At 53.5% G+C, this 25,042-nt stretch overlaps 6 protein-coding genes across 6 annotated transcripts; 4 read left to right on the forward strand and 2 right to left on the reverse strand.

The window, feature by feature from the left end:
• Positions 1–3,932: 3,932 nt before the first annotated feature.
• CGCS363_v002814 (uncharacterized protein) lies at positions 3,933–4,826 on the forward strand (the record flags this gene model as incomplete). Its single annotated transcript, XM_036634663.1, has 1 exon — positions 3,933–4,826. One exon carries the CDS (start codon positions 3,933–3,935, stop codon positions 4,824–4,826), a length of 894 nt encoding a protein of 297 aa, XP_036500292.1.
• Positions 4,827–6,954: 2,128 nt separating this feature from the next.
• On the forward strand, positions 6,955–8,517 carry CGCS363_v002815 (uncharacterized protein; the record flags this gene model as incomplete). The annotated part of the gene is made up of 1 exon (XM_036634664.1): positions 6,955–8,517. The coding sequence occupies one exon, from the start codon at positions 6,955–6,957 to the stop codon at positions 8,515–8,517; it is 1,563 nt and encodes a 520-aa protein (XP_036500291.1).
• A 1,118-nt stretch (positions 8,518–9,635) lies between these two features.
• CGCS363_v002816 (Flap endonuclease GEN-like protein 1) lies at positions 9,636–11,418 on the reverse strand (the record flags this gene model as incomplete). Its single annotated transcript, XM_036634665.1, has 4 exons — positions 9,636–9,703; positions 9,759–11,159; positions 11,212–11,348; positions 11,405–11,418. 4 exons carry the CDS (start codon positions 11,416–11,418, stop codon positions 9,636–9,638), a joined length of 1,620 nt encoding a protein of 539 aa, XP_036499183.1.
• Positions 11,419–12,111: 693 nt separating this feature from the next.
• Actr10 (Actin-related protein 10) lies at positions 12,112–13,925 on the forward strand (the record flags this gene model as incomplete). Its single annotated transcript, XM_036634666.1, has 2 exons — positions 12,112–12,548; positions 12,608–13,925. 2 exons carry the CDS (start codon positions 12,112–12,114, stop codon positions 13,923–13,925), a joined length of 1,755 nt encoding a protein of 584 aa, XP_036499180.1.
• Positions 13,926–14,334: 409 nt separating this feature from the next.
• CGCS363_v002818 (Serine--tRNA ligase) lies at positions 14,335–15,876 on the forward strand (the record flags this gene model as incomplete). The annotated part of the gene is made up of 1 exon (XM_036634667.1): positions 14,335–15,876. One exon carries the CDS (start codon positions 14,335–14,337, stop codon positions 15,874–15,876), a length of 1,542 nt encoding a protein of 513 aa, XP_036500297.1.
• Positions 15,877–16,283: 407 nt separating this feature from the next.
• CGCS363_v002819 (uncharacterized protein) lies at positions 16,284–23,119 on the reverse strand (the record flags this gene model as incomplete). Its single annotated transcript, XM_036634668.1, has 2 exons — positions 16,284–22,908; positions 23,022–23,119. The coding sequence occupies 2 exons, from the start codon at positions 23,117–23,119 to the stop codon at positions 16,284–16,286; spliced, it is 6,723 nt and encodes a 2,240-aa protein (XP_036499204.1).
• Positions 23,120–25,042: the final 1,923 nt, after the last annotated feature.

Here is a 25,042-nt window from a genome sequence, read left to right on the forward strand (position 1 = left end):
GACCACATCTAATTCGGGCCTGTTCTGCGGTCTGTCGGTCGGTCGGTCGTGTCAGACAATTAGGTATGTAGGTATTCTGCTGGTGGGTAGGTGGTAGCAACGCCGCCAGGAAGGTAGGCAGGTAGGTACTATGCCTGAGGTATGTTTAAGTGGTTCGCAAGACAAGGTAACCTACCTTAGGTAGGCACCTCCCATGGGCACCTGACCTTCCATTGCCTTAAGGTAGGTTGGGTAAGGTAGGTAGGTACCTAAGGTACCTACAGGCACCTCACCTTAGACGACCCGCGCTTGGTGCCTGTCGGAAAACTACCCAGGTCCCGTCGGAAGTGACCTGGATTGCTGGGAGAAGAAGCCCCCCAAATGAATGCACTGGTGCAAGCCCAGGACAAGCAACCTAGGCAAAGCAGGCAGGGCAATGTGGAAGAATCTATGAGCACTTCGCCCAGCATACGGATACAGTACTTCATTTCAACCCCAGCCATTGAGGGCCAGGTCAAGATGCCACCAACATGACAAACTTCTAGTTTGTAAGATGACAACCAGCAAAGAATAAGAGAAGGGGATTTGGTTTCTTGCGTCATCCAACGTGGGCGAAGCTAACCTGGAAGAAATCGAACAGCAGAGCGTAAGGGAAGGCGCAGTGAATACGTGCGATCTCCCCGCAACAGAGAGCCTCGTGCTTTCTTCACGAGCAGCATGAGCCTTGTCGCCCAGGACACCGCACTCATGTGCAACACTTGCTTTCCAAGGTTGACCGCTCAAATGTGTACAAAACAAGCACACCATTTCGTCATCACCTACGCCGAAATGTTGCGCCTCGAACCAACTGTCATCCGCCTGACGCTATGCGAGGTGAACGATCTGCACCGGCGATCGAAAGCCCAGCAGCAGCTTCATCCTCTAGCTAGACATGATCTCGGAGCCCTTTCTGTGCCACTACGGCAACCTCAATATCCAACCCCGTACTCTAACTGCATGGACTTACCTAGATTGTTATGTTCATCGATTCCGACTGGAACAGCTTCGCCAGAAATTCTAGTAGAAGACGCTAGCGACGATATAGACGGCGCAAACGGCCAAGGCTTTGATCCTCTGTCAAGGGCTGAGGGCGTCGAGAGCAGCCCTCGCAGTGGTTGGCATTCCAACATGGCAAGCGCTTGCGACGGGCCATCGAACTCGTTGAACACGATGCCTCGACCGTCTGTGCCATTTCCTTCAATGGGTCAAGCTTCGTCATCTCTTGTACAATCCATGAGTGTCTGATCACCATTGTAATGCTCGACTTCTAAGTAAGGCTGACACTATCAGCAGCAACCGCAACCTGCGGCCTTACGCGGGGTCGGCCCTGGGGAGCCAAGTCGTGTCTACGCTTCACATTCATCTCCAGTCACAATGCGCATGGGCTTTGGGGGGCATAGAGACGTTCGTGGAAGCCCTAGGCTCATTGTATATAACGATTCGGTCACTGCGATGATCCAGTCCCAGGCTCGTCACCTTCCGGAAGCCCGGCAGCAGAGTCGGCTGCATGAATCATATACGAGACCAAGCGGAAGATACTTGTTCCAGGGGCCAGCGACTACCGCGCTGGGTCGCCATCGACGTCGTGCGAGGGCGGCCAGTCCATTCGACACGGGCATTCCAGGACTTGTTAGGCTTTACGGCGGTATGGAGAACCCTGGGGAACTGGCACCGTATGATGCCGCAACGCGCCGGCACTGGGCAGGACAACGCAGAGGATGAATCAACAGACGTACTGGCCTGTCTCTGACTTGGCGGGTGATTGCACATGCCCATATCTTGTTCGACTACGGTTTGGAAGCATCATATTGTCGGTGGCGAGAAGGTGACGAATGGGGAGTCCCACGCGGTGACCCTGACAGAAGAGGACTGCCAACTCAGTCTATCAGGCTCATTAATATAAGAGTAGTTGACGAGAGTGAATACGTCGATTTGCTAGAAGAGAGTGTACATTTTTGGAAGGGGGATTCCGGTACTTTGATTTTCCAACAGGTCTGGCTCAAGAGCCATTAGTAGTGTGGATGTGCGGCGACGGAAACGGATTGTTAGCCTGAGCGACAACCAGGTGACTCTGACGGCACGGGGAGTCTCCCGCTTTCCGGACGCCCGTCCAGTGACTAGGATCACGTGACATCTGTAAGCATTGAGAGAGTGCTTCTGGCAACTGGTGCCTGAGGCAACAAGGTGAGAGGAGAAGAGTCAGTACACTGCGTAGGCTTTGGGAGGTTATCGCGTGCAGGTTGTGTGCCTAGACAGTACCGAGGACCTATGTATACATAAGATATGCATTCATGTACGAGTAACGCGGTAGGGGATTGCATAACTGTTATCCAGACGTTATCCGCCCTAAAGTCAGCAAGCCCGCTTCTTCATCGTCCGCACCGTAACAGATACGTACCAGTATGCCGATTTGCTCGTATGATCTGCCTAGCTATTCGCGACCGGGTTGTTTGCTCTGCTGGTGTGGATTTTGTATGCGAGTGTTTGGGCGTAATGCAGTTAATTCCCCAGTTATCCAGGTCACCGGCCAGCAAATGGCCGGCCAGTATCCGTACTGGACAAGGCACGACACGACGGCTGCAGCTGTAGCAACTGCGGTCACCAGCCTGCCCGATTTGGCAAAGGCCCAAAAGTAGAAATCAACATGGACCCGAGCGCAACATAAGGAGCCACAGCAAGAAGCCGTACTGAGGTACATGCGCGGTACGTACACGTACAGTGGACTGCAAGGTGGAAGCTCATTCGCGGCGGCCATCTACCTCCGTCTAGGACAGCCCAGATATCGCACGTTACGACGCTGACAGGCGCTAGCATATAGAAAGAGAGAGAACATCGGATGATGGTCTCACTACCGCAAAATGCTAAGAGTCCTAGTGACACACAAGGTAGTCGTCCAGCAGGGACAAGTCCACACGGGGTCCCGGAGATGGTTTCTGCTGCAACTGGCAGCGATCCGCAACTACGATCCCTGCGTCTCAAGTCGTGGCAAACGATACGTACCTGCCCTACTCCGCAGTGGCTCGCCTTCTCACAAGAGCGAGGACTCTCTCCTCCATGTCTCTCCGCAGCGGCTGCGCCAGCGCCAGCGCGAGAGCTGCGACAATGCGACTCGCGACGGGGAGCTGGGGTGTAAAGACTCCCAAGGCGACGTTCCCTTGTCTACCGCACTCCAACCTTTTTTTTTCGCCGGCCCTGTTCAGTCTCTGTTCGTCTTGTCCTGTCCTCGCGTTTTCTTTCCGTCTGTCAATTGGCCTGGCCATAATACTGCAAAATACAAAAGGATAGCTCTGTCTACACCTACCTCCCTGCACCCTCCACCCTACCTCAACCTCTACTTTTCACCCCTTTCCCAGCCACTGCAAGTTCATCCACCCATCTGGTGTTGAGTCTCGTCTCGTCTCCCATCGTCTCTTTCTGACAGCCTCGCTCTTGCAACCTAAGTTCTTCCCTCTCTTCTCACTGATGTACCCCATATGCTAGCTTGGTCAACCCTGCTTTAGCTGCTACCGTCATCGAGCCCATCACCAATCGGCCATTCTATTCTGCCTTACACTATCACCTTCAGGTTGCTGCCGTCTTTTCAAACCACCTCTTACCACCAACCTACCATTGCGAGCTGCCATTTATCGCTCCGATCTCGAACAGTCCTGCCTTATCTCGGCCTTCTCTCGCCTCGGACTCCTTCGACCATCCGCCAAGTACCTTGTGGCCCTGCACCACAGCACCGTATCATTCTCGCCCATCCGCTATCGCCGCCAGCTGCAACCCATTTCTGGGGTGTCATCTTGCAACTACTAACCTGTCTTGATGCGTAGAAGAGCTATCTAAAACAGACAATTGAACTTACCTTCCACAGGTCTAACCACGTAGCAATGTCATCTTTCGGCCGATCCTTCTCAACTGCCTCGCCAGTCATGGCCCTACCACCGCAGCCCGCCCATCAAGCCAGCTTCAGCATGGAGTCTTACGCTTCCCCAGCAGCCTCTTTCGATCAGTCTGTCGCCTTACAACGCTGCGCTCACCCGACGGCGGTACCCTCCGGAAACCTCAAGGTCGCAGGTCGCAAACGCTCTCGCGATGAGGCCGCCCCCAACCTTGTTACAGACGAGCCCGAGCCTCACGCCGAACACAAAGAGGCTGAGGATGAGTGGGAGTACGGCCCAGGCATGGTACTCATCAAGAAGGGAAGCTACGTCGCCGACGCAAGCAGTCAGTCAGGCACCTGGGTCGAAGAGAAGGCGGCGGAAGACGAGGCTCGTAAGGCCAGGGAAGCCATCACGCGTCTGCACGAACAACAACAGCGCCCTTCTCTCCGCAGCAATAAATCTCAACGACTCACGCAGAACAACGTGCATGGTTTCGGCGCGGCCAGCCAACCTGTTCCTGCGTCAACAGCAGAATCTCTTCCCTTGCAACAAGCTTCTCAGCCCATAGTCGACCACTTTACCTTGCATCTCGGCGTTGGCTGGAGACGCATCAGCGAAGATCAGCACATCCAGGCTGCTGCTCGTGGATGGGCCCGTTACATTGAGAACCATTACCCAGTCTCGTCGGCTGTCATTCGACTCGAAAGCAAAGGGCTACAATCATATCTAGTGGAAGCAGCTGAGGGCTTTTTTCTCTTTTCCGAGGATCTTCGACAAGGTCGGTTTGTCAGTGCAGACGCCGAGGGTGCACTAAGAAACTTGAAGTGCTCACCTCCCGCATTCGACGGCCCAGAGACTCTCGCGGCGACTGAGTCCCCAGCTAGCGAATCACCCTCCACCACGCTTGCAGCAGAGGCAGACATCCAGATGGAGATGTGCTAAGGCGCAATCATTGTGCAGTACAGCGCGGTTCATTTGTTTGTTACTTGAGATCACCACACGAAAATGGCAGGCTTTTGGGGAGGGGGGGCGGGGGCGCATCATTATTATTCTTGCGTATGGGCTTGCTTGATGGGATTGGGTTCGATGGCAGGGCGCTTGCACGCACCCGTCAAGACTCTCTTGCTCCATGCAGTAGAGAAGGAACTGAGTCCAGGCGTTTCATTCTGGCAATGTAGAAAGACTGGTTCTGGCGTATCAGTCTAATTGGTTTCTTAGTCTTAGTTGCACTTGACCTTGCTCATCGGCGGGCTATGAATCCGTGGCCAACCCCGGTCGCAATTGATTTTTATCCTACTAAACTCGACTACAAATCCGATTGACGTGTGCAGCGTTTTGACCTGATGGCGTTGATGATGCCCGTCCAGCTGAGAGATGCTTGACGTGCGCGAGACACACGACACCAACGCCGGAGTGCCCTCGACGCTCGTGGCGTGAAGTTTGAGTTCGGACTTGTTAGTCGTACCGTAAGGAGGCATGGGCAATATGCCCAAGATTGTCTCGGAGCGAGTAATGTGGACTTAACACCCGGGTAACACACCGTGACTCGGATTAAGCACCATTGCTAAGGAAGGCGGTGAGTATGGGCAGTGCACGAATAAAGCCCGGGCTCGTCCGAAGGTTGGTCGGAGCGGCACCAACCAGGTCATCCGCCTCACTGTTCTCAGGCAGGGTGGGATCCATAGGTACACTATAGGTAGGAAGCGCGGATTTCGTGATCCAAAGTGTATTATGTAAGTAGTCAATCAGGACCGCCCCATCTCAGCCGCCGGAAAGTTGCAACGAAACATGGAACGGATGGCAGAGCGTGAGGGGACACTATGTACTGGAAGTAAGGTGCCTTGGGCGGATTACGCCTTGCCAATGTACCTACCTAGGTATGTCAACGGCCCCTGCATGTTGCCTTGAAGCCAGAGGTGACAAGCTAGAGATGCATACATCACCAACCAGTAGCAGCGTGATGGCCATTCAATCTCTTGCTGACGATTCGTGCTCTTGCAGCGTCCGTTCACCAAGGCATTCTTTGATCCAAGCAAGGCAAAGGGTTTCGTGACGTTGGAAGGGTGGCCAGGGAGTGTCTTACAAGTTACGGCTGATCCATGCGTGTTCGTCGTGCCTATCTTGCTACGTTGAGCTACCTAGGGTCACATCACGTTAGCTGTTGATATACGTCCAGTCCCGCTGCTCCGTGTTCCGGGCGCTCTAATGGCCCATATGCATGGCCGGTGTTTTTGCTTGGCCTGTGGGTGAGTCGACTCTACGCTCTCTTTTGCCTCCACGCCTCGGCCCTCTCTCCTCATCGCGGGGTCTTTGCCATTCGTTACAAACAGGTGTGCCCTGCCGAGTCATCCCATATAGAACTCGCTTGTGTCTTATGTTGGGTTGTCGAGGCTGGGAGAATTGGACTTTTCTTCTGGGTTCATCTCTGCTTGTTACCTCAACTTCCAACTGCCATCCGAACCAACCTCACACCTGCTTAAGCGTACTACTGCATCGTCTCTTCTTCTCATCTTTCCAAACACCGACCGTCATTGTCAGTTTGGCAGGTTTTTGCGTCACTACTGCTGATGATCGCGGCTCCCAATTTTCGTCCGCGCCCGACACCAACAAATCCCATCCGCCCCGCCCCGTCCCCTACTCCTTCTTCAACTTACTTGTCATATTTCTACTTGTTCGTCTGTCTCCGTCATTAGCCCTCTGATCGATTACTTCTTTGACTGCTCCCCCCGCGTGTCATCGCGTGGCTGATCAGTGCCGCCTTTGCACCATATCTCAAAGTGGTCCAAAGTCTTCAGGGTCGTGCGGCCGACAGACACCCCGGCTCCTGGGTCCCATACAAAACAACAACAACAACAACAACAACAACAACAATAACAACAACAACGACGACGACGACAGCCTGTCACAGGATCCTCCCCCTGCGCAACCCTTCGCCACGCCGTCTTCAATCCTCCGTGACTGTCCATCGACAGCGGCGGTCAAATTCGCAATCGACTCTCCCCCCATGTTCAGGCCGCCGTAGGTCCTCTTCCGTCGCTCGAACATCTAGCTCCAGTTTCGCGACGTCTTCATGGTCTCGCAGCCCGACTCTTCGACGTCCTTGACCTTGCGAGGGCCTTCCTCGGTCGTTTCGCGTCCCTCCCTTTCGCGCACGAAGCGATACAACAGGTCACATGTCGGCGTCTCTACCAGCATTCCTCAAAATGAATTTCCTACATTCAGCAACTCGGGCGACGTCGAGATCATAGTCAAAGTTGGCGGCCACCAGAATCGCTATCTACTGCATCGCCATACTCTCACCCGATGTTCCGGCTTCTTCGAGGCGAGTACAAGTCTTGAGTGGTCCAAGCCCGTTTCGGATGCCGCTTCACTCGATACCGGTCGCATAAGTGACGGCTCCGACTCTACTTCTGCTACCACTACCTATCGAGCCCTGACTACGCCAGCCGGTGTTCGAAAACGATGGCGCTACGAGCTGGATCAGGGGACCGGCGATGGGGATATACCAATGTTGGTGCAAAAGGACGAAGATCGGTCCGACGTTGCTGGGTCTGGGCCTGAATCTCTCTTCGGCTGTGGTGTCGCTCAGAATCGCCACCAGCCTTTACCCGCCACACGCAGCAGGACCTCGGACCATTCGCAATCCTCCTCCGGTCAAGGTCAACCCTTTTTTCGCTCCGTGGCCAATCTGAGCTTGATCCCCGGTTCGAAATCAGTCCAATCGCTGTCCCAAGCTGATCAAGACCTGCTCAGAGACTACGATAACCTCTTTCGCATCTTTTACAATTATCCCCCGGCTTTGGACGGGATCAACATCGCCGACGCCTACGTGCAATGCAAGTCGCTCCTCACTTTGGCGGATCAGTATGATGCGCTGGCCGTAGTCGGCCCCAGAGTTGATCATCACTTGCTGCAATTCCAGTCGAGGCTTTGGAAGCAAATCGCCAAGTATCCCATATCCTATCTCCGCTTGGGCTATCTCGCACGTAGCAAGGTAATCTTTCAAGAGGCTATGATACACGTAGTTGGGCAATGGCCAGCAGGAGAACGCAGTTTGCGGGCTGCGCTTCCAGATATTGTCCTCGACATCATCGAAGATAAGGTGGATGAGCTCGCGGAAATCGTCAGCCGTATCGAGGGCCGCTTATTCAGAATCAATCTCTTGACAGCCAGGGGTGAGCGCGTTACACCTAGCACGTCGTACTTAGATTGGCTCGCCGTCAGTTTGTTTCGGCAGTGGCTGGCCGACAATACCAGTCCATCGATGTTCAAAGACTCCCGGGATGGCCGTGGGGTCGAGCCCCAGCAATTTGCCCTCCCAAATTCGGTGCCTCCACTGGCAAATGTTGGTCGCACGTATCGAATACTTGGGTCGTCATCGTCGTCCTATCTTGGTCATGACGAGTGCAAACGGTTCCTGAAGTTGACGCCTGAGCTGTACAGCCGCGACAATCTTCGACGTTTTGAGAAGCGGATTGATGAACTCAAGATGATGGCTCATGATATTGTACGACCCTTGATGGGAAGTGGCCTCGAGTTGGACATTAGCAGTGGCAGAACAGCTGATGGGATTGGTTACCTCATCTGTACCACCGTCGGGGATCATGATCTTCCATGGCACGTTGAGTACTGAGGCAGAGGAAGGAGGAGGACGGGAAAAGGAAGAGCGGCTCGAAGCGTCGACATAAGATACCCATCTGCAGTTCGCAGACAAGACGAAGAGGCCTTAGTCGGTCCTCTGACTGATGATATACGACACTACTGAAATGATTTGTTAGTATGGACGGATGTAACCTTGGATACCCAACGACGACCTTGTGTGCGACGAGATAAATTTGGCGCCTCCTAGACATGCCACTAGACTTCTCCATAATATATGCATATGTATCGCAAAATGATCAGCATGCCTCAGTGTGAGGTATTGTTAGTCGTCTCCAGTGAGATCTATGATAGATACACTACGTTGCCTCGATGACTTCGTTGCCGAGCGCTTCGCCAGTCCACATTCCCTGTCCTCTGTTTCCTCGTCACTTATGTCAACCTCTTTGAAGAACCCGACCGCACTTTTACGAGGCACCGTCTTGTATCGACGCATCGGTTTAGATTGAGGCGCGCCTGGCCTTTCGTCGACAGGCCATACTTTCGAATCTAGGGTGGTTTGTGACAATGCATCTGGGCTGGCAGTTTTGCAAATAACCGACGAAGGCTCATTGGTCTCCCTGTCACCCATACCAAGTTCTGGACTAGTCCTTTCATCATCAATGAGCGATGCAAACATGTCCCTCGACGCCTGCTGTCGTCCGGGAGAGCTGGTGATGAAGGAATCCATCCTGGTCTGCTTCATGGATCTCTTGCTTTGGGGCAGAGTGGGGGGAAGGTCTGAAGTCGTTGACCGTATCCGTTCAACCTGGCAAGGCACTTGTATTTTGGGGACTGCGGGTCGAGCAGACGTTTTGGGTTGCTTAGACGTCAGAGTATCGTCGGGACCGCACAAATCGACTATATCTGGAGCCGATGAGCCGGTCAGCGGCGCACAAGTAGGCGCAAGCGACGAGTGCAAGGGGCTAGACGACAGAAGAAGTGGCTCTGAGGGCTGAAACTTGGTAATCCTAGGCATATGTTGTGAGCCACCGTATGCCCAGGGGTTATTGTGCCCGGTCGGTTCTGCGGCAGTCGCTTTCCCGGTGGAACTGGATTGCTTACTTCGACTGGTCGAACTTCTCGCAGAGCTTGAGTGTAGCGATGCTGCTGTCACCACTTGAGCTTGGGCAGAAGCTCGAGGTAACGCAGCGGGTGGTCCCGGATGGTTGTTGTTGCTGCTGTTGTTGTTTGTTTTGCTGTTGCTGTCTTTGGGTATTGGTTCTAGCATCCTACCTGCGTCCCCCATAGCCGTAATTGTTGACGCGCTTTTCGTCACTAGAATCCATTTGTCGAGACCACCTGCTTCTTTCGCAGCAACTTTACCCGTCCTATTTTTGTTGACTTTTGTTGCGGCACGAGATTTTTCTTTGGCCCGTTGCGTCTCTTCCCAATCCTCCACGGTAATGGGAACGCTGAGTTTGAGTAGGGATTCCGGCAGCCAGATGGATTCGGCGATAGTAGGGTCATAATTGGCCCTGGCTTTGGACTTGTCACTGGTGGTGTCAATTTCGACATCCGCACCACCGTGAAAGTCGTCGTCGCTATTCAGTGCCAGCCCGTGTCGATCAAACGAAACAGGTTCGTCTTCCATCTCCTTTGACATATCCAGCCCGACAATGTCTGCTGGGACATGCGAGACCCTTAGCTCAAGTATCCCGTCGGTGCTATGGTGATTTCGGCGCCCAGAAATGCGTTTGACGAGGGCCGCCTCGTTCCGTTCCATCTGGTCTGTTGTCTCGTCGCAGCGCTCAGTGAGATGCCGATCCAATAGCTTGTGCACCAGCAGGCTCTGGGAGAGAACTCTGGTCAGTTTCACTGCACCGGCTTTGTTGGCCCATTCGAACGTCTCGTCAACGAAACATCGAAGACCTTGAACGTCTATTTGGCGGTTCCAGTGGGTTCTCGCCCTCAGCTGAGCGATAGTCTCGGCATTCGATACCACTGGATGAGTGTAGTGGCGCAGCACTTGTCGGCTTGGGAATTCGTCAGGAATGGCCAGTGCCTTGTGTTTCGTCCGGAAGAAGCCACACTCATTTGTCCGAAGCTGGTGCTTCAAGAAGGTCCTCCACTCTTCAAATTGCACAGGCTCATCGATCTTTAGTCGACACAAAGACTTGCCAAACCCTGCCTTGGCAGCCTCACAAGCCAGCTTGACACCACAGCCCGGAACACCTTCTGGGATGTAATCACCACCACTCATCAGAGCGACCAAAACCATGCCCTCTCGATCCAGGCCGGTGCCAGCAGATAGGAGCACGTCGACATCGTATAAGCTGACGTGGGTTGGCGTCTTGGAACCGCGGATCCCCTCTGAAGACCAGTTTCGAAGTGTTCTTGTACATCCAAACATGATGGTGTCGACGTCCTCGCTCAGCACGGCGTCGACAATGCCTTGTTGTTGTAACAGGGCGCACTCTGCCTCAGCCTCGCCGGGTGCATCGTGTACAGGAAACCCGAAGAGTCGGATAAGTCTCTTGGCCATCGCCGTTGCCACTCCACCACCTTTTCCCGAGCGCTTGTTGCGTTTGAAGGCAGGCTTGTGAGGGCCATCAAACACGAAGATGGGATGTATCGTAAGACCCAAGAGTCGTACTAGGCGATAAAACAGAGTTCTTATCGCAGGGTTGGTGCCGCCTGGTAGGCAGTCAGCATGATACCTAGAAAAAACACTTTGACACAGCTGTACCTCGTGCTGCCTGGGTCTGAAACTGCCAGATAGCAATATCAATAGCGACGCGCAGTGGCCGGCCAGAACTCTCAAGGTGCTCAGTTGCCAGCTTAGCCAGGGAGACTCTCTGACCTGAGCCAAGCTCACGGTAGATGCTGAGGAAGTGATGTCAGCCACATAGAGAAGAAACATGACAAATGAGTTCTCTCACCCCTTGATACCCATGGTAATGTGCTGGTCGAATGTTTTGATCGGTGATTGTGAGACTTGAATGAAAGCAGCAAGCTCCTGAACTAAGATACTGTTTAATGCTGCTGATCATGCCCCCAAAAAGATTAGGAGTGCGAATGACCAGTCTGATGCCGTTGAGGACTTTAATACATGTACGTATCGTGATACTCAAGGTACGTCTTAAGAAATTCGCTGCCTGCAGATCAACAGAGGCTGGGAGAGGAAGCGCTCGTTCCAGGCTGTTTCACAGCATGATAATTCAATGCCTCCTCTGTGTTCCGAAATTGAAAATGGCTATACCAAGAGCGCTCTGGAAAGCTGGATATACCGTAGTCGTTGACGTCTTCCACCTAGTAGGTGGGTGTTTGCAAAATAGACAGCAACTAGGTTGGTTACTCAGGCTACAGTGCCACTCCGCTGGGTTAACATTGGCTGCACCGATGGTGGAGGGGACTTAGCGAGGCCGGGGATGCGCTAGTGCAGGCATCGGGCCACCGGGCTTGCAGTCAGTGGCCCCGCGCCTTGAGGTGCCAGGGTGCGGGCATAGTGTTGCTGAAGTGCCAGCTCCGCCAACTTACCTAAGCCCGCCCCACTGCCTGGAGTCGTACCTGCAAGGCACGAAGCGCTCCGTTGCGCATATCTTTTGGCGTTCGACATCATTAAGAGTACGTTGCCGGAACTGACAATATGTCGTCTAGTGCAGGCCCAAGTCTTGCCCATCGATCCGTTTCGAACATTCGGACCGAGACTGGTGGCGGCTCCAGTCTTGGTGGCCCTCTCAGCCCGCATACGCCGTCCCGCACGGTATCGTCTACATTTGGCTCGCCGTCTAGCTTACGAGCTGAGGAAGATATCATAGTAATTGAACTAGGATCTCGATTCATCAGACTTGGGTTTGCGGGTGAGCCAACACCCAAGGCGATCATCTCACTCGGACCAGAAGAGCAACGCCGGGTTGGGGATTACCGTGCCTGGGACCCAGACCACCAAGATGACTGGAGACGACGCCAGAGAGGCAAGGCCTGGGGTAATGATCATCAGCTCTGGCAGTACGATTTGCGATTAACAGACCTGGGTCTTGTCGAAGACAAGATTGATCGGGCTATTCGAGAAGCCCTGACCAAGTATCAAGCCGCTGCCACCCGCTGCTTTCTCTGGCTCGTTGCTTACTTGTGTTACCCAGGTTCCTCCTTATCGATTCGCGACCTCGTAGGACTGCCCTTGTCCTTTCCTCATCGGTACCTCTGCCGCTCCTCGGAGCTGCCCTCGATGTTCTCTTCCACCGTTTCCAAGCACCAACAGTTTCGCTCATGTCTACCGCGGTGACGTCTGCCATTGGAGCTGGTGCTCGATCTGCGCTGGTTGTGGACCTCGGCTGGGCAGAAACGGTAGTGACGAGTGTGTACGAATATCGCGAGATCCGTACAACGCGGACCGTACGCGGAGGCAAGATGCTGGTTGATGAAGTGCACAACCTCATCCAGGCTGCCTTGTCAGAAAATCCTGCCCAATCACAAAGAATACGCCAAGAAAAAGAACATGGCCAACATTCAGTGAGCTTTGAGGAGTGTGAAGAAGTGGCACGTCGTATGGTCTGGTGTCGTCAATCAGATAGCGACCGTGTGTTGGCGGCAGAGCAAAGGCGACGTCAACACCACGGACAGGGTTTGCCCACAGTCGAGGAGCAGGATGAGTCGGTACCACCATCGCCTACGGTTCCTCAGCAATCGAAGGGAAACGTCGAGATTCCGGTTCTGTCTATTAGTCCATCTGTGACCTTGACTGTGCCATTCCAGCAACTATCCGATCCGTGTGAGACTACCTTTTTTGCGCCGCAATTCTGTCGTAGCAGCTTCGACGACGACGAAATACCAGTTCACCAGCTCATTCACCAGCATCTCTTGCGGCTGCCTATCGACGCTCGGGCCGTTTGCATGTCTCGCATTATTTTCATTGGTGGCTGTTCCAGAGTGATTGGGTTACGACGCAGAATATTTGACGAGCTGCTGCACCTCGTTGAAGAGCGCGGATGGGATCCTATCCAAGGCCAGGCACCGGCAAATTACAAGAATAACTCGCGGCTACGGAGAGCCACGTACCGGCAGACTACCAGTGGCCCAACAGAGGTTGTGCTGGAAGAGGAACTGACAGAAACTAAATCAGACTCGGCACATAACGCTTCTCGAGATGCCGCAGACATCATCGAGGACTCACTTAGAAAGCGCGACAACACATATCCAAATAAACAAGGCCAACTTCGATCTTTAGAGTCGCTTGGACCATGGGGAGGCGCCAGTTTGACATGCCAGCTGAAGGTCGCAGCGATGGCAAACATTGATCGCGAGCTTTGGATACAACATGGAGTCAACGGTGCTTCGCGGCCTAACGAAATCGATGTCAAGGCTCAACAGCGGCAAAGCATGGGACCAGGGGGCTTGATGCGAGGAGCTACTGGCGGGAGCATAGCAAACTGGACGCTGGGGGCGTGGGGCGCTGTCTGACACGGAGCTCCAGAGTTGAGCAGAACACTGATGAAATGCATTGTCAAAGGAGAACGGAATCGTCTCAGCGGAACAAACCTTTCATAACAGACCTAACGATATGTAGACTCTAAGTATGCAGGCATGTACTGTAGCCCAGGAATAATACCCCAAAAGCATGGGAGTTTGAATGAGTATGCACATTCGAAAGAAGAGAGAGATGGGAGAACAAAAAAGTATTTAGTTTTCGTCAGCATAGAAAGAACCTTTCGTATATTGCATTAAGCGGCAAACGGGAATGCATAATATAGATACCATTATAACCGATTCGAGAAACATCACCTTATACTTCGACCTCGGATGATGCATCAAATAATTTAACTTGAAGTAGAGAACTCTCTGTTAGTCACGCCAAATTCAACCAGACGACATGAGAAACTTTCCAAGTTTGACGCATCGCTCGCCCAGGGCCGTGAAGCTGTCATCTCGACCATCGTCTCCGGCGCAAACGAACGGCATCGTCACTAGTCGCACATTTGCTCGCGCATTCGCCGATATAAAGCGGCCACCTACTGCGCCCAAGCCGATTATCGACATTAGGCGTATCCGGGAAAATCCAAGTCTTTTTGAAAAAAATTGTCTCGACCGGAACTACGCTGTCCAGAGCAAGAGCCCGGCACGCATCAACGAAATATTCACACAATGGCAGGCTCTTCAGAAAGACAGCCGGGCCGTGCGAGAAAAGTCCAATCTCCTCCGTCGTCAGATCGCCAATCCCGCCTCCGTCCGCGACGATGCCGACTTCGTCACCTTGAAGGATATGTCTCGTGGACAACTTCTTGAAGAAGCTCGGTTGCTGAAGCAAAGTTTGTCGGTAGTCGAGCAGAATGAGGCGAAGCTGGTCGAAGAAATGGAAAGCCTCGCTCTGGGTATTCCAAACCTCACCAGCGAGGTTACTCCTGTTGGCGATGAACCGCTGTTGCTAAGCTACATAAATGACCATCCTATTGAGCCCTCTAGTGCGTCTGACACAGTCTGGAGGTCTCACATCCACATCGGATCGGAACTCGGCTTACTTGACTTTGCCGCCGGCGGCACCACCTCAGGATGGGGGTGGTATTATCTCCTGGACGAGGCGGCACAACTAGAGCAAGCTCTCGTTCAGTACGCTTTGGCTGTAGCTACCAAGCACGGCTGGCGCCAAGTCTCACCGCCGAGTATCGTCTACAGTCACATGGCCTCGGCATGCGGGTTTCAACCGCGAGACCAGAATGGCGAGCAGCAAATCTATGCCCTCGCACAATCTCAGGACGACGTAGAAAGGGGCAAGCCGGAGCTCAGTCTTGCCGGCACTTCGGAAATTCCTCTTGCCGCTATGAAATCAGACACAACGCTGGACGCTTCGGAGTTGCCAATGAAGAGGGTTGCCGTCTCCCGATGCTACCGAGCCGAGGCCGGTGCTCGCGGTGCCAACACCAAGGGACTTTACCGTGTTCATGAGTTCACAAAGGTTGAGATGTTTGCCTGGACAAGCCCGGACGCCGACGAAACGGGTGATGTTTTTGAGGAAATGCTCGATATTCAGACGGAGATTCTCGGTTCCCTTGGCTTGCACTGCCGCGTCCTCGAAATGCCCACTGCCGACCTCGGTGCTTCGGCCGTTCGGAAATGCGACATGGAGGCATTTTTCCCATCTCGCCAAGAGTTGAATGGCGGTTGGGGCGAAGTCACTTCTGCTAGCATATGCACCGACTATCAGACCCGACGACTTGCTACCAGGGCCAAGATTAACGGTAAACTCACGTTCCCGTGGACCGTCAACGGGACCGCCCTCGCTATTCCAAGAGTGTTGGCGGCACTCTTGGAGGTGGGATGGGATGAGAAGGATATGTCTGTTGTTATTCCGGCTTGCCTACGTCCATGGATGGATGGGAAGGAGAAGATTGTGCGAGAGAATGTTTCGTCGTTGTGACCGTACGTACGTTGACTGGCTAGGCTAGCTCGCATTACATTGCCCCTTATAACCATCACACCAGAGATTCATTCAATCACTACCTTAGCCATGGTCGGGCTCAACAGGCGGGGTCATATTCAGGTCAAACACTGACATACCGAAAAAAAGAAGTGATGGTCACGAACTGGGAAGGAGAAAAGATGATGGCTATTTCCGCATCTCACTAGTAATACGATAACAAACTTTACCTGCGGAGTGGATCATCCACGATGCAGAAGACAAATACAAGACAAGCAAGCAGCCGACTGTTATCTCTTACAAAGTGTGCCAGAAGCCTTGCAGGATGCAAGAATTGAAATGACGGCAGGTTCCATAGTCGCCATAATTAGACCGTAGCAACACCGTAGCGAAATCAGGTTGCGCTCTCATTGTTCCGCGAGTACTGTGGCCTCATTTGCTGGCGTCTCGTCGCCCAGCGTTGAGCTCACGCCGCTCTCCACCCAGTCGCTCTGTGGGTCGCTTCGGACATTGTCGTTGAAATGCGAATAATCGCCATCCCCGCTGCAGGTTTCCGTGCCTTCCGTAACAACCGTCGTACCACGGCTGCTTCGTCGCAAAGTTTCAGTATCGCTCGTATCGTCGCTGCCCAACATGGTTTCTGTTACGACGATGGCATCTTCACGTGGCGCCGGGCTCGGCAGGTTCTCCTCCTCTGTCTCCTTCAGCATATTTTCCTTGTCCAACTCTCCATAGCCCTTTGCAAAGCCGCCTGCCCAGCTAGATTTCCGAAGACCCTTACCGCCAGCGCCAGCAGTCCTGACACTCTGACTGCGCTTAACACCTCCTGTTGGCACGTTGTTTGTGATCTGGCTGAGCGACAGGATGCGACGCGCGGTTCCCGTCTGGGTTGGCGGCTTCAGACTCCGTTTGGCAGAGAGAGCCAAATTGACTGTGGGTGATGAAATCTTCTCGTTGACGCCGCAGTCTTGGCCCGACTTCTGGGTCTGGACACGTTTCCGGCTCATAGCGTCACGTCCCTTGGTTGCCTTTGACATAAGGAGAATGCGGGAATGATCCATGACGCCCTCCAAAATCCGGCGTTCCAACCCTTCGGCGCGAGTCTCCATGTCGTGGAGCTCTTCCCGGCGCAAATGTAGAGCTGTCTCGAGAGACGACACGTCAGCGGTGAGCCTTGTCTTTTGCCGTATCAAGCCATCTTGCTCAGTCCTGAGTCCAAGCACTGATGCTTTGAGTCGCTCCTCTTCCTGCTTGAGGTCAAGCAGGTTTTCTTGGATCTGCTCCTTGAGGGCTAGCTGGCGCTCCAATGCAAGATTGACCTCGTTCAGTGTCTTTTCTCTGTCCTCGTCCTCGTCTGCAATTTTCTTAGTCTGGTTTGCCAGGAAGAGTGAGATGTCCGCAGCAGTCTGAAGGACTTGTTGGTGGACCTTCTCGAGTGTGTCAAGCTGAGCAAAAGCCTTCTCCGCTGCATGACTATGGTCGACGAGTTCGTCAAGCTTTTCATGAACAGCTGTGTCATCGTATTTCTCAACCGGAATTGATACATGCTCAACTAGCTTATCGAGCTTTTCGTGTACGGGGCTGTCGTCATACTTCTCAATAGGAACGAGAGAGTGCTCGACGAGCCTGTCGAGTTTGTCGTTCACACCCGCGTCAAGCTTGTTGAATCTCTCGCCCATACTAGCATCAAATTTGTCGAGCTTCTCAATCATGCCCATGTCAAACTTCCCGAGTTTCTCGCTCATACCTAGGTCCAGCTTGTCGATGTTTTCATTGATGCTTGAATCGAGCTTCCCGATTTGTTCACTTATGCCGGTGTTAAGCTCGTCGAGCTTGTCGTTCATGCCGGTATCGAGCTTGTCAAATTTCTCGCCCACACCTACGTCGAAACTGTCAAGCCTTTCCCCGACACTTACGTCAAGCTTGTCAAGCTTTTCACTGACGCCCATGTGAAGCATGTCGATCTTCTCAGTCTGTCCAATGTCAAGCTTTTCGAGTCTCTCATGTACGCCTGCGTCATCATACTTTTCGACCGGCAGAAGTGAATGCTCTACAAGCTTATCCAGTTTCTCCTGGACGACTGTGTCGTCATACTTCTCAACCGGCACAAGCGAATGCTCCACGAGCTTGTCAAGCTTCTCCTGAACAATTGCGTCGTCATACTTGTCGACAGGCGTCAAGACGTGCTCCACAAGCTTGTCGAGCTTCTCCTGAACAATTGCGTCGTCATACTTGTCGACAGGCGCCAAGACATGTTTCACAAGCTTGTCGAGCTTCTCTTGTGCAACTGTGTCATCGTACTTGTCGATGGGCATAAGAGTATGTTCAACGATCTTGTCGAGCTTTTCCTGGAGTGGCGTATCGTCGTACTTTTCGGACGGGACCAAAGTGTGCTCGACCAACTTTTCGAGCTTTTCGAGCACTACGGTATCGTCGTAGTACTTCTCTGGTGGTGGCAGAAGCGCGTGCTCGGGTGGTTTCGCTTCCTCAATCAGTTGCTGAATGTCAGTGGCCGAAGCTTTGGCATAATCGTAGTGTTGGCCGACGATGGCGAGGACGTGCTTGACAGCCTCAAGGATTTGCGGCTGTGCTTCGCCAACTTGTCCCTGGAGACCTTCAACAGCGTCGATGGCCTGCTTCAGGTGATCACGGGTTTGTTGATGCTCGGCCTTGTCGTCCGTATGGTTCTCGTCAGATTTGGCCATGAGATTCTCCACCCTGTCAAATACAGTCTTGGATGCCTCTTCCATCTTCTCCATTGAATCGGTCACGGCCGCACCCAACGTGTCAACAAGCGATTTGAGGTCTTCCGCAACGGCCTTGGTTCCCAGAACAGCCGCCTCCGTGTCGGCATCGTGAGCTTCTCCCGCCTTCGTTCGGTCTTCGAGAGTTGCCTGGAATTCGTCGTATTTGGTCATCAGTTCCGCGACCCTTTCGTCGATCTTGGTACTCAGGGCTTCCGTCGTCTGCTGGAACTTCTCATCCGATTCTAACTTGGCACCAACTACGCCTGCCTTGGACTCCTCGAATTCCATCTTCATTGTGTCAGAAAGATCCTTCAGCTCCTGTCCGATAGAAGCGTTCTGGCTAACTGTGGTTGAAACACCCTCGATGAGCTTGGCAAGAGTCTCAACTCCGGTGACTCCATCCTCAAGCCTGCTTTTCATCAAAGTCTGGAACTCCTCAAGGAATGTTTTGACCTCTGAGACTCTCTCACCAACACCGACGATCTCGGCCTGGCGCTCTTCACTTCCCTTAGCATGAGACTCGGTCAAACCGTCCAGTCGTGTCTTCAGCTCTTCCAAGGGGACTTTAAGTTCCTGCAAAGGGGTCTTGAGCTCGTTGAGGGGAGCCTTCAGGCTCTCGACGGGTGCTTTAAGCTCCTCCAGTGCTGTTGCTGTCTTTTCCAGGTCCTCCTTGGTTGCGAGCGCTGCCAGGTCCGTCTTGAGCATCTGGTCAAAAACATTTTTTATGTCAAGACAAACCGCCTCAACAGCGTCAACATCAGTCTTGGTAACACGTTCGGGGTCTTCCAGCTGTTTCGATGCACTCTCTTTCATCTCCTCAAAGCCCGCAGCGACTTGCGTGACCAGTGACTCGACACGCGTAACGTCGTCCTTCTGAGAAAGGGCGTCCATCTGAGTGGTAAGTAGGTTGATTGTTTCCCTAGTCTCCAGGATGATGTTTTCCAGACTGTCGAGATGTTCCTTCCGCACTGCTTGTTCGCCGTCGATGAGGTCGTCTAGGCGGCCCTTGGTATTGCGCAAGATGGTTTCGATGGCTTGCACGTCTTCTTTGGAAGCGGCTTCGGCGCTAGCTGGGTTAGGTGCATCGCTGCTCTTCGTCTTGACCGATTCCTGGTTGATTGATTCTTGGATGCTAAGAATGGCCTCCTCGAGACGTGCCAGATCTTCTTTGGGCACAGAACCCGGGGCATTAAGCAGGGCTTCCTCGATTCGGGTCGAGTCATCCTTGGACACGGATTCCTGAACAAGCCGAAGCATGTCCTCGAGACGAAGTATGTCATCTTTGGACGCGGACTCCTGCAAAGAGTGCAGAAGGTCCTCCATATGCGAGAGATCCTCTTTGGAGACTGGCTCAGTATTGTTTGGCTCTATGGCCTCAACCTTAACACCCAGCTGGGTAATCAGAACCTCAAGATTTTTGATGTCGTCCTGCTTGAGTGCATCTGCGATCGCTGGGACAATCGCGCCATCGTTCATCGTCATCAAGGCTTTGTCATTTTGGCCCTGATGCTCCCGAAGATTGTCGATATCCGATCGAACACTGTCGAGGCCAGATTTCAAAGCGTCCAGTATTTCGTCGTTGGCAGTCAAATCTGCCGGTCGGTTTCCGACCTTTTCGATGCTGATGCGCAAATCCGCTAAGCCGTCATGTAGAGCGTCCAGGATCTCTGTCACACCAGCGAATGGGCGGCGTAGCTCGGCACGCACGCTGTCCACGCCGTCTCTTACTGCTTCGATGATCTCCTTCTGGTTGATCTGGGGAGTGACAGGCACCATAGAAGAGTTGACTGTGTCTCGAAGGGATTCCATGTGGTTCTCGATAGTTGACCTTGAGTCGCTCGAAACCCGATCAACTAAGGCAGCCATTTCATCTCTGAAGGAATCCAGGGTGCCTAGCAAGGTGTCCGTGATCTCATCTTGATTGGCGGTAGTGGTACTGAGATGGGTCATATACTCCTGCATGTCGGTCCTTAGCTTGTCCAGGCCGTCCTTTGTAGCCCCTAGAAGCTGCTCAGTATCACGGCTGCCAGCCGCCATGGTGTCCTTTGCCTCCTCTGATGCTGCTTGGAATTCTCCTCGCATATAGTCAAGAATATCCTGCAGTCTGGACACAATCTCATCGTTACTGGTTTGATGAGGCACAAGGGAGCCAGCTGTAGGCAAATCGTATCCGCTGAGGCCTTCCTTGACAGCATGGATCATGTCTTCACGTGTGAGTTCCTGGTTGAAAGCCGACGGGGCTGCAGGAAACTCGAATTCCTCCAGACACTCACGCACAGCGTCGAGGATCTCGTCTCGTGAAAGACTGGCCGGGGTGTCAACACGGGGTGGAACAAAGTGTTTGAGGCCCTCGACCACTGCCTGGAAGACCTCTTCCCTGGAAGCACCCACAGGGTGCCGATCTAGTTTGACGTAGTCCTGAAGGCCCTCCTTGAGATACTCCAGGATCTCTTCCCGTCCGAGGCCAAGGTCTTGATGTTCAACCTCAGGCTTGTAATTCTCCCAGGCATTCCTGACAGCGTCGATGACGTCTTCGCGGCTCAAGTCGGGAGCCTTGGGCTGTGATGCCTGTGAATCGCGCAGAGCCGCTCTCATGGCGTTGTAAATCTCTTGGTAATCGACTGCGCTTTCTCTGGAGGAGACTGAATTGGCGGACTGTCTTCGGTGCTCCCGGAGTACCTCGTCCATATGCTCCCTCATCCGTTCAAGGCCGTCGTGGACAATCCTTGACATCTCTTCATTGGTTGCTGGTGGCTCCGTGGACACAGCTTGTGTATTGGCCTCGTCCAGTCTTCTACCAATTTCTCGTCCCATGCCTAGAACTTCACCGCGAAGCTCTCTGACGAGTGCCTTGACTTCGGCGGTGAGGCCACCTCCTTGAGCAACACTATCCTTGACGGTACGGATGATCCTGAGGACCTCGTCGTTCACCAAGTCAGACGCCCCGTTGGGCGTTGAACCGGACATCGAGGTTGGCTCATTGTGTAATATCCGCTCCGATCTGTGAGTGAGCTGACTTGCGTAACCGGGGTCAAAGTCAAAATCGGTGCTGTTGCCGTCATCATCAAAGCCGGCTGGGCGAGGCCGGTTCCCATTTCCATTTCCGTTTCCGCCATTGCTTCGGGATGCGACGGCATCCTCAGACTTGGCCTTTACGAGATGAATAAGTTCATCCACCTTGGAAGCTGGAGCAACGCCGGCAAGCTTTTCTGCTACGTCAGTGAGACGAGCCAGCAGAAGGTCATGTCCCTCTTTTGTGCCCATGTCTCTGATGATCTTGTCCAATATTGCCATTGAAGCTGGAGACTCCGAGTTGCACAGCGATGGAGTGCTCAAGTTGTCTCTGTCGATTGATGCTGCGAAGCTGTTTGGTGATGGTATCCTCGGAAGTGAAAACGGCCGGCCGGCTTTGGACGCAGGAGGAGAAGTGTGATGGGACTTGGTGTCGAGGAAGAGGCTGCTGGCGAAGGGGTCCCGCGAAGACGGTCTGGTCGTCGAGTCGTGGGCATTGTTTATGAGTTCGCGCAAGCTCTTGCGGATGTCTTCATCTCTTGCCTTTGTCGCTTCTTTGAGACTTAACAGATCCGTAGCATTGTCACGACTTCGCCGGCTTAGCTGGGCCATGTCTTTCTGAAGAGCAGTAGCAATATTGGTGAGGCTAAGGATCTGCCCAGAAAGAGCATCCACTGACTGTGGTGCCTTCACAAGAGCTGTGGAGCCGTTGGAGGAAGCCTCGGGCTCCTTGGGGCCGTGAAGCGGCATGTTCTGGATGGCAAGCATTGTTGCAGACTGAGGCGGAGTATTCTCCCCCAAGATGCTCTGCTGTGACCGCTTAACAGCCGGCCGTATGATTGGTGTCAAGCTTGGGGCCGAGGATGGGGTTGTGGCTTCTTTCTCCACCGATCTTGTGTCAGAGAAGCTATCTCGTCGCTTGGCCGCCGGCGTTGAGGGTCGCGGGGCTCTTTCGGGCGACTTAGTCGGGGATGGAGGATTCGACTGCTGGCCACTCTCCAAGAGCAGACTTAGATCCCGGACACTTCCTGGTTGAAGGGACTGCATCCGTTTGTGTTGGGAGCCTCTGATGAGGGAGCGCTCTGGCGAGCCGTCGGTGTTCCGCTTGGTCAGCGGTGCAGGGAGCATTGCGCTCTCTCGCGCTCTCTCGGTGAGAGCAGCATGGGCGGACTGAATGGCGCTGGAAGTTCCTTTCCTAGAAGTGCCGACGCTGGGCGATTGAGGGTTGAGAGGCAGGGGCGGCGGTGCCCTATCAGGATCTGAGCTATCCCACCTGGTTTTCATCAGTCGACGCCAAATGACAGACATGGCCAGCACATGACAGGAGAGAGCAGAGGAGGTTATCGATTTAGTGGTGTGACGGAGGCCAGTATTTTGGTTGCTTACATGGGAACCAGAGCTCTGCCCTGATCGGAGGACATTGAATGTTGGTGTCTCAGGTGGCGATCCGAGTCCCTCGAAGCTTCACGCTCGACGGGAGCCATTCTTCTGGAAGTCAGGGTCTGGGTCGTTGGAACTCAATCCAGAGACGTGTGGCGATTGGGAAATATCGTTAGGTCGTAAAGTCGTGGAATGTGAGTGTGAGGATGGAGAGGAAGCCGGTGCGATGTGGATCTAATGACGAGTTTGACTAGGTGTGTCTGATGGTGATGAATGGCGCAGCTGGTGCTGCTGCCGTGCTGAATCGCACAAATTGGTCTTACTCGCAGAGCATAAGGGTGTCTGTGACATCCGCGAGAGGGGAAGAAAGGCAATTAGCGAAGCAAGGCGCGAAGCAGAGTCAAGTAAGTCAAAAGCAGCCAAAGATCTGGACTGAGGTCGCGTCGGTGGTGACTGTTGATATGGGGCACGTCGTAAGAGCCGGGCTTGATGTTTGTCAGTGATTGTGACGTGGGTTGGGCTGTTGCGGTGAGTTGTGTTAGTGGCGATGCCCCCCAACCAGCAATCGAGGCGTTTATTTTGCCCACCCGGGTTGCGGGGCAACGGGCTGCATTACTCCCACCTAGCGCTGGATGAGCTGTTTGGCTTCGTTGGTTGGGCACCCACCACATCCGGTGCCTGTTGCAAGGCGGGCCCGCTAGTTAGGTGCATGTACTGTGCTGTACGGATAGGTACCCAAATTGTCAATTCGGCAAGGTGCCACTTCAACTTGATAAGATAAGGTAAAAGTGCGAAGGGACAGGTGCAAATTGCTCTGTCACCGTACTACGGACGCAGCCGTGTTGCCGAAAGATTCTCCCATTGCAAAGTCTGATAGCACGAAAGTGACTCTGATTTTTCGATCCTTTCATGCTCCTAGCGTCCGCGCCCACCCGCACAGTTGGCAACTGCATTTCGACGCAGGCGCAGGTGTCTGTTAAATACCCCGATGCTCATGATCGCCGCGAGGGATCTGGAGACTCTATTTTCGTATCTTAGACCCCACGATTGCGGGGCCAATATTTGGTGCAAAGGCCATGAAAAAAAGAGAAACTTGATCTTTAGGCAGGCTTCGTCGAGTGGCGCCGAGTGTGGCGGTGTGGTTGGGCGAGCGTTCGGTCAGTATTTGTGCTGCCGCCTTAACCTTCCGTATAACTGCAAAACTGCAGTGTGAGCTTGCAGTCGCCTCAAAAGATGACGCTCTCCTCCATCGCTCCAGATTCAAACCATCAATAACTTACTGCTACGCGCGGCGAAAGATCAACTTCAAATGGGCAAGGCATTCTCGCCATCGAGAGGTGCCTTAGCCGCAAGGTAAGACTAGAAATTGGATGCACTTAGGTAAGCTGATATGCTACACTGAGAAGGTATCCGTACTTTCCTTGTAGAGTTGAATCAATTTATCGCCATATCCGTATTGTCTCGTCAATGCCATTCTCAGGTACCATATGATTGACAAACGGGACGCGATGCGGCCAATGGGTTGCTTTAACCCGAGCAACAGACGATAGTCTGTCTGGTTGGTGGCAACCAAGGTCCGTATGATGGCAGGGGAGGGCAACAACAGGGGACTCGGCCATTCGACGAGGGCTCCAGACTGTTGCCGAGACTACGGGGGAACCCCTGTCCCTTGAATCGAATCATTGGTCATCGGACAGCGAACTGACCTGAGACTACGAACACCGCTAGCTCTATCGTGGGTTGTAGCTTGGCGGTCCGTCCTCGGATCGGAGCAGGCTGTCAGGCGGTGGGCAGGCGGTGGGCAGGCGGTGGACAGGCGAGCCACGTCGACGATGACAGCCGTCAGCCGTCGGTGTGGGATCTTATTGAGGTGGACGAGCAACCTAGCCCGGCCCATGTTGGATGAAGGCGAGAAAAGTCTTAACTGCAGGGCCAACCATCACATCGCAAAACGGGATGCTGGGTAAGAACAAGGCTAGCGGCCTTCCTGTCCCGGCTTGGTTCCGTGGTTGTGAGGTGCCCAAACG

This window comes from Colletotrichum siamense (assembly GCF_013390195.1).
Source record: "Colletotrichum siamense strain Cg363 chromosome Unknown KSG_Cg363_contig02, whole genome shotgun sequence".
In the NCBI taxonomy this organism is placed as follows: Eukaryota; Fungi; Ascomycota; class Sordariomycetes; order Glomerellales; family Glomerellaceae; genus Colletotrichum; species Colletotrichum siamense.